This window comes from Lottia gigantea, assembly GCF_000327385.1.
Source record: "Lottia gigantea unplaced genomic scaffold LOTGIsca_1, whole genome shotgun sequence".
In the NCBI taxonomy this organism is placed as follows: Eukaryota; Metazoa; Mollusca; class Gastropoda; family Lottiidae; genus Lottia; species Lottia gigantea.
In genome coordinates, this window is record NW_008706746.1 from 1,484,537 (window position 1) to 1,495,556 (window position 11,020).

At 32.0% G+C, this 11,020-nt stretch overlaps 1 protein-coding gene across 1 annotated transcript in view; it reads left to right on the plus strand.

Annotated features, from left to right (window-relative positions):
• The first annotated feature begins 7,407 nt into the window (after positions 1-7,407).
• The window catches only part of LOTGIDRAFT_208088 (hypothetical protein), a 4,292-nt gene continuing 679 nt past the window's right edge, over positions 7,408-11,020 (plus strand). Inside the window, exons 1-4 of the mRNA XM_009045448.1 lie at positions 7,408-7,486; positions 7,759-7,937; positions 8,407-8,676; positions 9,440-9,650. Coding sequence (XP_009043696.1) covers positions 7,923-7,937; positions 8,407-8,676; positions 9,440-9,650 — 496 coding nt within the window. The 5' untranslated portion in view covers positions 7,408-7,486; positions 7,759-7,922. The remainder of the gene's footprint in view (positions 7,487-7,758; positions 7,938-8,406; positions 8,677-9,439; positions 9,651-11,020) is intronic.

The following is an 11,020-nucleotide window of genomic DNA, read 5'->3' on the forward strand; positions in this document are numbered from 1 at the left end:
TGTAAATACTTCTGGCAACGATCCCCCTCCATAATACTGTAGTTAAAAGACACTTGACCTACCTTTTTTATCTTGTATGTACAATATATAGTTGATAAATAGGCTAGCATACATAGAGACAGGATCTGACTCATGAAATTCAGTTCACAAAAGTAATTTAATAGGCAAGGATATAATGATGACTGTATCATAGGTTCATTTACATACAATTATCAATTAGACAACAGTCCACTTCACCCTAAAACAAAGAGAATACTTCAGGTCCAAATTCTTCCAATTTCATTTTCTAAATAATATATAAGCTTCTAATCAGTGCATTTCCAAGCGAAATTCTGTAACACCGTCCAACACAGAGATGGTAGCGTCTAAAATAAAAACCTACCTTTCACGACAACCGTTTGACACATTTGATTACTTAAACAAAATTGTAAATACAAATTTGTAAAGTGAAACGTAGCCTATCTAAAATAGTGTTTCTTATGTAAATTTATAACTTCATTGAAATCAAATATATTCTTATAAATCAAATTTAATCCTATTCTCTGTCCATGACTTTGTTTTGTATGCGAAAATTAGATGTTTATATGTTTTAAATACGTTGTTAAAATGACCTACTTGTAAACAAGAGCTCTGTGAGTCCGGTTGAAGAAGTTAAATTTTAGCCCATGACGGTTTCAAAATGTACATTTATTCCCCATTTTTACCCCTCATCCTTGTTATTTTCGGTAAGTTTAGTCTCGGATATTTCGTTGATCTGTTTTTCTGATTTTTATTGATTATATTTTGTATGATAGTAAAAGGGATACAAAATTTCATGGAAAGTTGACTTGTAATACAAGTTCTATGGTAACATTCATTTGAAGGTTAAACTGATAAATTTGATTTGATTGGGCTGTCTTTTGATTGAGCATAACCTCCACATTTTAATATTTAACCGAACTTATACATCTTTGTCAAGTACCAACAAATGATTGTTGTAAGTTGACTACTAGTACAGGTCCAGATAGTATTCCAACAAGATTCTTGAAGGACTTTGTGCTACAGATTTTGCTCCAGCACTGACCCTCATATTTCAAGACTCGCTGCATCAAGGAGAAGTTCTTGATGATTGGAAGAATGCCAACATCACACCAATCTTCAAGAAAGGTGATCGCAGCAATGCAGCCAATTACTGACCAGTGTTTTTTTTACATGGAACACATTATCCCCAGTCAAGTCATGGGCCATCTGGACACAAACATCCGACCAACAACATGGATTTAGAAAGAGAAGATCCACTGAGAGTCAACTCATCCTCACACTTCAGGACCTGGCAGCTGGACTAGAAGAAGAAGGGCAGATTGATGCTGTTCTTCTAGATTTCAGTAATGCTTTTGACAATGTCCTCCATTAGCGTCTTGCCATGAAGCTACACCATTATGGGATTAGAGGACAACTACTCAAGTAGATACAACAGAGCTTCCATTCCAACAAGAACTGGTCGAAGGATGTTCAGCTCTAGTGACATCAGGTGTTCAACAAGTTACAGTCCTGGGGGCCTTGCTCTTCCTCCTTTACATAAAATATTTAACAGTACAGTAACAATCACCAGTATGAAATATTCAACCTTCAGTCATACGCTTCTTTTGAACTCTTAAGGGCGATACTGAATAATATTGAGTATGAGTTATTGCCCTTGTTCTTGAAAATGTGTTCAATTTTTAGCTCGTGAAACCTCTAGAAGGCAAATATTCAATCTTCAGCGAAGGACTGAATAATAAAGCCAAGTTTTGTCAAAATCCACGAAGAATCATGCCTTTTAGTGTTTAAGAGCTAAATTTGAAAGCGTTTTCAAGAACAAGGGCAATAACTCATACTAAATATTTTTCAATTCTTCTGATTTTCAATAGGGTTCATCGTTGGGTGATTACAAACATTCACAACAAGTTTCATCACAATCCGTCAAGAATTGTCTCTTCTAAAGTGTTTACAAGCTAAAAATTGAACGCGTTTTCAATAGCAAGGGCAATAACTCATACTCAATATTATTCAGTATCGCCCTTAAGAGTTCAAAAGAAGCGTATGACTGAAGGTTGAATATTTCATACTGGTGATTGTTACTGTACTGTTAAATATTTTTATTCAAAATCAAAGCTGCCAGTGGGCGTATATTACCTTGCCTGGCAAGCTATCTTTCCCCTTGGGTATCACACTGTGGAACCAGCTACCAGCATCCATAGCTACTCCCAGCACCCTGGGTGGAGAGTGGCCTGGCATCTGCACCATAGATCAGAGAGACAGTTTTCATCCTCTTTTAACTTGTAAATATGTCTGCGCCTCACTCACCAGTTTTCACCTTAGTACGACAATACCTCCGAGAAGGTCATGTACTGGATTTGAAGAAGAAGAAGGAGACTAAGTTGTCTCAATTTTCTTTTATTTTCTTTGTTTGAAATTTTTGCTCAGTATGTGGGATCAGGTGACTTCAACATGACTTTACTACTTTTGTTTCAGACGTGACCTCCTGTTTGCAATGGATAAGTGAAGTGGAAATAGGTTCTTACAGTGAATACAGAAATGTCAAATTGATGAGATTTGATGTTCCCCTTGATACACTGGAAATCAAGTGGGATTTTCGACCAAGAAGGAGTGCAGTTTCTTGTGAAAAAATCCCTATCAATGTGTAAGTAACTTCTAGGTTTAGTAAGATATCACTCAGACTGTCATTTCAATGGGTTGGCTTTTTAACCTGATTGCATAATGATAGTAGATCAATTTTTAACATGTACAGTCGGTAGCGCACAGGGTAAAAGTTAGACTGAGATAATTGAATTATAGAAAGCAAAGTTATTGTGATCTTTATCTTTAAAACCATGCAAAATACTGTAATGTTGTATCTTATTTGTATTTTTGATTTTTAGCTCTTTTTTTCTGGATTAAATTATTGCAAAAAAAGAAAAAAAAGATTTGTGCTACAGGATGTATGCATTGTGGATTCAGAGTAAAAATTGACTAAGAGTTATACAATCAGCACTCCTGTTAGATGTTAAATTTCCTTACTGCACATTTCCCATTCAGGTTTTCATTAGCCAATTAAGAGGCTGAAAATTAATATAGAAACCTAGATATATAGATTTTTTTTTCTTTTACATACTGCTGTTTGTCTTTCAGAATTATACAATATGGCAGCATTCCCCCAATAAATGGTTTGAATGAAACATATCCTGATAATTTTTACCTAGAAAGAACCAATCGTTTTCATATCTCACTTCATCCTGATAACACATCACAAATATTCTCCATACACTATCCTAAAGCTGGCACCTGGTATTCTGCCATGTACAGACCATTTCAAGAAGGCAAAATAACACAAAAGGTACTCAGATCTCTTTACTGAATATATAGAAAATTACAGAATAAACATTTTCAAAAATGAAACCTATACATGTATTACGAATTACATGCATATTCGTTATGTGAACAGTTTCACACAGGATGTAGCAAATTTGTAAAGTCTACTATCAATAATTGCATTCACACGAAAGCCAACTTGTTATGTGTTTAATAAACACTCACTGTAATAAATAAACATTGCAGCCAAAGACTATGTCCATTTTATTTGCATCCATTATAGTTTCGGCTAGTATAACATCAAATCCTAGTTTGTATAACACGATTTATGAAAGAATTAGGATGTCATGTCTATAATGACCTGGATAACCCACTACAGTCCTGAAAAATTCCTTTGTGTCTTAGAAAATATTTAAGAAATATGAAAGAAGTGATTTTAAGTTTTTTGGTTAGTCAATGAGTTAAAGATTTTGTAGTTGCAAACATGGTAGCCATTTTCAGATCTGATTTAATTTTCAGGGTTTGTTTTCAAGTTGTAAATATTTTGTCTCAATATCATATGACACTCCATCAGATGTATATTATACACCTATATCAACTACTGGTATAATCACATCTTTAATCTTGAACAACCAGTCAGATCAACATATACAGTAAGCTAAAATTATTATTTAGTGTTTTATTAGTCTGGAAATAGTTTCTATTTATGATAATTTTTGATAATGCCAATATCAAGAATTTAGCTTGTAACTATCATTATTCAGCTATTTCTTTAGTCAGTGATATGGATGACTATTAACATTTATATTGGGTATTTGCTCCTTTTCAGCACTTGCTAACTATAATTTGTAATGGCAATGATCAGTATGCATTATCAAGCCTAGAAATAAACACTGAAATACCTTTTACTCAAGTTTACACATTAAGATTACATGCTACAGTGCTTAATTTTGTTAAATCATTTTTGGAATAGACCTGATAAGTTGAAAAGAAACACTATTACTCAAAGCTTGAAGGATGGAGGTTAAATGGTTTAATGATTGAAATTAAGTTTTTAATGTGTCACTGTTTATTCCTTCAAACATAGAATACCTCAACTTTAATTAAAGACATTGTTAACATTTAAAAGGGCTTAGATTACAATCTATATCAATGAAATTGGAACAATTTCAGAATATCTTTATGAATATTTGGTAGAATGTTTCTTCTAACGGAGTTTCAGCATTATTTATAAGCATATTATATAACTAACATTTGAAATTTTGAATTGGCATGATATAAGAAAATCATCAATTGTAAATTAGTTATATATTCAAGATGATCCACATGAATATGTTGTCGTATATTGTTGTTGCCCCTGTCCGTCGGTCCGTCAGCATTTCTTGTAAGCACTATAGAGACTACAATTTTTATCTGATTTTGATAAAACTTGGTGTGATGCTTTAGGTTGATAAGATCTCGGTCAAGATTGAATTGGACATATTTTTGATGACCGGTTTTTGAGATATTGCCCTTAACTTTGTTAAAATGCATCGAAATTTGTTAAAAATAGTTCGTGAGCAGGATTGAAGCTACAGTTTTCAACCGATTCTGATGAAACTTGGTGTGATCATTGAAATTGATTAGATCTCGGACAAGTACTAACTTGACGCATTTCCGATGAATGGTTTTTGAGTTATTGCCCTTGACTTTGTGAAAACGCGTCAAAATTTGTTTGTGAACACAATAGAGACTACAATTTGAATGAAATTTAGTCTGATGTTTTATATTCATGAGATCTTGATTTTGTTTGAATTTCACGATTTTTCGATGAACGGTTTTTGAATTATTACCCTTTAGTTAGGAAAACTCGTCAAAATTGTTTGTGAACACAATAGAGACTATAGTTTTCAACTGATTTTAATGAAATTTGGTATGATCATTTATATTGATGAGATCCTGGTCAAGTTCAAATATGACAATCTTTCAATGAATGGTTTTTGAGTTACTGCCCTTGACTTAGGAAAAACGCGTCATAATTTGCTTGTGAACACAATAGCGATTATTGTTTTTAATTGATTTTAATGAAATTTTGGTTCGATCAATTATATTGATGAGATCGTGGACAAGTTTGAACGCGTCAACATTTTTTTCCCTTGATTAGAGCTGTGTGATTTAATTATTTGTTGTAATTGGGTTATTGGTGATGCCCCAATTGATTTTAAAAATTTTTGTGGAATTACTCAGCATAAATAACTGGCATATAAATATATAATTTAATTCAAACTAATACAATTTCTTCAATATGAGAAAATTCGTACTTTAGTCACTAAAGACTGTTTTATAATTTCTGACAGCTGCCAGTGGGTTTATGTTACCTCTTTGATGTAAGATATCATCATTTAACTTTGTATATTTAAATAACTTACGTTTTATTTGCATTATTGTTATATTGTAAATGTAACTGTGCATTATATGTTTTATCTATATTTTTCTGAACAATAAATTTAATAAAAAAAAAATTAATAAGTAAAAAATCCTTCTGTTTCTGTATGTGTCATTCATATATTTCAGATTCCACATGACAGAAAATGTTTACGAATACACACTCACTCTTTCAAGCTGCCAGCCAGACTGTCAAGATATCCAAATACAGTTTTTGGGAACACAATTCAACACATCATTGCCAAATATGATCAATTGTACTTCTGACCCAATTTGTCAGTTTACAGTTATTTCGCCAAAGTTAGTTGAACCTCAGAAATATCAGATCAGGACTGGAAATGGAGGAACAATCAGCTACAATATCAGTGTTCAAAAGAAAGGTTTGTTAATCTTAGTTTAAATACTTAATGTAACAGTGACAGTGTTGGTCATGAAGCAGAAAATACTCATCCTTCCAGAGCACCTGATGATTCCCTCCACCCCCCACCCTGGTAGTAGTTGTTGGAAGTTGTATAATAATCAAGAAGCTGTTTTAGTGCAATTTCAGTTTCTGTATCACTTTCCTGAATTTTGTCACTCTGTTGTCATTTATATGACAAATCAGATGTCAAATTGTCTTTCTTAAAAGTGATACAGTCATCAGAAACTGTATTTTCTATTTTTATATATTTTTTAGAATGTGTGTCTGAAGAAGATTTCAATGACAACTCAACTGGCTGTAAGATGTACAGAGATCTTGATAGATTGCAGTCAAGGAATGATTTTGATGTTGCCTTTGCTTACATCAGTAACAATACTCTTCATCCAATTAAAGTTAATGTTTCTAGTGATGTCACCAATAATTTACCATTCCATGTTATGCCCCAACTTGATATGGGAGGAACGTTAAATATTGAAATGGTTTTAGATAAATCATCCATTGTAAGTTCAGTTTCTTCTTCTTATCCCAAAATTTGATTTGATCTTATATCAGTTGCTGTGATATAGAGGCCTGGCAATATATGTGAAATATTTCCATCTTCAATTTATTTTCAGAACACATCAGAACATCATTCAAGGGTGTGTGCCAGTATATACCAGGGATATATTGTAACTGTAATAGATAACTCTGAATTGATAAAGCAAGAAAACACAATTTGTAGTAATAGTAGTGGTCAGACGTCTGGTGTTATTAACATTCCATATCCTGAATCTGATACTTGGATTATTTCCCTTACTACAGATTGTTTTACAGTGAATGGATCAAGGTTAGATATTACATCAGATTATTTTTGCTCAAAGGGATGTGAATAGTTTGCAATACAAATTTTGAAAATGTACAGTTTCTGACGACCTTTAAACCTCTCAAGCTAATGAAAGTCATGTAATATTCTGTCCTCAACAATAGATTACTCCTGCTGCTGCATACATTAGGTATTACACATCCTTATATACAAACAATATTGTTGAAGATAGTTGATTGAGCTATTCTAAGGCTATTAAATGAATTATATTTAATATATTCCATGCTTCAGAACTCAATTTATTTACTAAAATGTATTCTCCATTATTAAATATTAGGTTTGTTGTTTCAGCATAATTATTATACCATGTTCAACAGACTGGCTGCAAGCAAGACTATCTGTCTCTACTAGTAGGTGTTACCATGGTGACTGTAGTGGACGTGGTAATTGTAAAGAATATGTTGTTAGTCCTAGTCTTATTATATATAGCACCTGTGTCTGTTCTGCTGGTAAGTAATTTGGATGGGGTAAATAGTACTGTTTATTTGGTTTTATTTGATAAATGTTACAAAACATTCTGTGGGTTTTTTGTATATTCACCTAAGGATTGTTTCAGTTTTATTTGATTGTCTACTCTACATCTAAAGTGATTATAGTCTTCTTAATATTTGCTTAATTTCAGCTATCTTGCTATTACTCAGAAAGCAAATAGGTATATGGTTATATACCTTAAATTGTTGTGTTTTGTTTACCTTCAGAATTTCAATGCTTATAATTTCAGGGTGGCAAGGATATGGGTGTACTGATGGTAGTAAAGCATATAGTGTTGGCAGACAACTAGAGGAAGTGTTATTATTAACACTTAGTAATCTGTTCTTTATACCTGGAATCTGCCTAGCATTAAAACGTAGATATTATGTAGAGGCTTTAGTCTATACATACAATATGTTTTTCTCTACGGTAAGGGGTTTGAGTAATAAGTAAAGAGATGCAAGTTGTTGGTAATATAAGACCTTGATCTAACACTTCTTGTCACTAATCTGATTAATTAATAAGACCACATTTTGTCGCAAACACTCTGAAATCAACAGTCAACACTAATGACTATATTTTTTAAGAGCTTAATTAATCATAATTTTATACCATACTCTCTTACATAATCAAATAATACATGGCGTGAACAAGCTCAAAGCCTAAACCCCTTTTCTTTTTTTGAGATAATGAAAAATCTAAACATGAAAATTTATGAATAGGACTTTTGGCATTAGTAAACCAAAAAAACATTATTAGGTATGCTGGCCCACAGAAAGGGATGTTGTCATGATATGTTCTGGAACTCGAAATGTGAACATGTCCTGCTGCACTTTCCACAGTGCTTTTTGTAATGTACATGTAGTTCAAATTCAATAAGATCTACTTTTATTTTCAGTTTTATCATGCCTGTGATGGAGATAGAGAGGATGTATATACATTGTGTATAATGAAATATAATGTTTTAAGTTTCTGTGATTTCCTGGGTTCTGTGTGTTCATTATGGGTGACAGTGGTTGCTATGGCAAGGGTTTATTCTCCTGTGACGGTATTGCTACAAGTATCAGCACCATTGTTTTTAGTTGTGGGGGTTTTATATGATAGAACCAGTTTGTATGTTATTGCTGTTCCCTTGTTATTAGCTCTAGTTCTTATGGCTATATCATGGGTAAGTATAAGGTTTTGACTTAATAGTAAAGTTTAGCCATAAAAGCACACAGTTTTCCATTTTTGAAGGTTATTTGAGTGGTAATTTTTGGATTATGGTTTAGTAGCAATATGGAATCTTTAAAATGGCGTCTATTCCTCTTATTCTTTTGTTTTGGAACAGGGTGAAATGTACTTTTAATACATGTGGAGGTGATTAATACTATGGAAGAAGTACATCTGCTATTAATTCAAAGTTTAATTTGCCAGATCTTTTAAAAAATAAAAAAAGGATGAGATTAGTGTAAGCATACCATAGCCCCGTTAGATGATTTTTACCTGCTTTGACCTGTCACTTAAATAGTATTATTTACTTTTTATAAATGTTGCCTTTCCCGAGAAAAGATATTCTCTTTTAATTAAAGGCGTATTCTGCTTTTTTGTAAAATGTTTTCATTATCAAAAACTTTGTAAGTTATACCTAAAAAAATATTTCTATAGTATGCTATTTATATCTATACATCTTCTTGATCAAACTGAATTTTAATAGGTTTAATTAAAAACGGAGAGTAGTAGTTAATTTAACAGTTTGATGTAGTTTTGGTGTTTGGCTTTTTAATGGTTAGATAATATAAGTTAAAACATTTAGAATACGTAGATTTTGGTGTATAGTTTTCATAAATTTGAGCAAAAAAATTTCTCAACCCACAAAAAAAGTGGAAGGTCATTTTAATGAAAATGCCAGTTTTTTTATTGAAAGATTTTAATTATTAATGTTCTTTTAGGGTGTACGATGCAAAAAGAGAAAAACATGCTATCCAACTTGGCGAAGATATCTTTTCTGTTTACTACCAGGGATTTTAATAGCTGCCACTGGTGCCTTCATATTTGCTTTTGCAGAAACAGAATCTAATTATAGGTTCATACACAGTGTTTGGCATATGACCTTATCACTTAGTATAATATTTCTCCTTCCATCCCGCAATAATAAAAAAGGTAAGCACAAAACATTTTTAGTTTGCTTAATAAATTTATTTGTATTACTACTGACAATATAAGGTATGCTTCCTTAATCATTTTATTTTAACTTTCTCTAACTTAACTCTTTTTTTATCACAATTATGCTTACACTTGTTCTTCTGCATTTATTTTGCACCCTTTGTCTATAATGTGTTGTCAAATCAAATCAAACTCAAAAATTATATATTCTTATATTCTTCTTGAATGCCGATTTTGTGCAGAGATGTAGATTTTGTATATAAAAGATAACATTTTAGTTATTAAAAGCATTGAATACAGAATTAGAGTACATGAAACATCTTTTTGGCATATAACTTGTATAAAAATAGATGAAATATATATTGTGACATATAACTTATATCAGAATAGATGAAACTTATATTGTGACATATAACTTATATCAGAATAGATGAAACTTATATTGTGACATATGACTTATATTTGGCCTGTCACTCATTAAGAATAGATAAACATAGTTTGTCTTGTTACTAATCTCAATAAAGATGAACTCTATTATATTTTTGGCGTAATATAATATAGAAGATTACATTTAAATTATGCACTGCAGCATTGCTTTAAGACATTAGACACACGGTATTTGATTTTGATGGAATCCTGCTTATTCCTTGCTTTTATTGTTTTCAGCTTCTGCACGGAATAGTGTGGTCTCATTAGGGGTTGAACCATCAGATACTGATTCTAATCCTTCATTTCGTGAAGATTATTCAAAGATATCAGTCTAAGTTTATCAATCTAGTCCAACGGTTTCTGGACCAGGTAGTTTTCCCATGAGACTTACAGAATTATGCCAGGGTCAATGACTCCACTTTGTTTCAATTTCTGTCAGCTCATTGAATTGTATATCATGTTATCATTTTGTAGAATTTTGTAAATGTTATAATTGGACACAGATCAAACATTTATGTTGTTCTGCAGACAAATGAAGAATCACAAATCACCAGCTAAACCCAAAACATCAGTATATAACATGTATCTTTGACTTCACCTTTTAATTGGCCATGTGTTCAATCTGTCATGGTGTACATAGCGAATTTTGCAGGAAAGGTTTCAAAAGTCAGAATAGTGACCAATATATTATAATATTTTATCTACCAGCGATTTATGGCAGAATATACATTCTTGTTATCATCAGTAATTCCATATATTGTTCCACTGCTGTGCAAATGCTATTGTTATTTGAACATTTTTTTGTCTGTGAACCTTTTGTCCATTTTTTACTTTTATGGTTTATAGTACTCTTTCTGACACTTGCTGCCTGGCTCCTAATGTTAATGATTTACTAGTATATATGCAGGTTTTGGGCACATATTTATATAGTTTATATG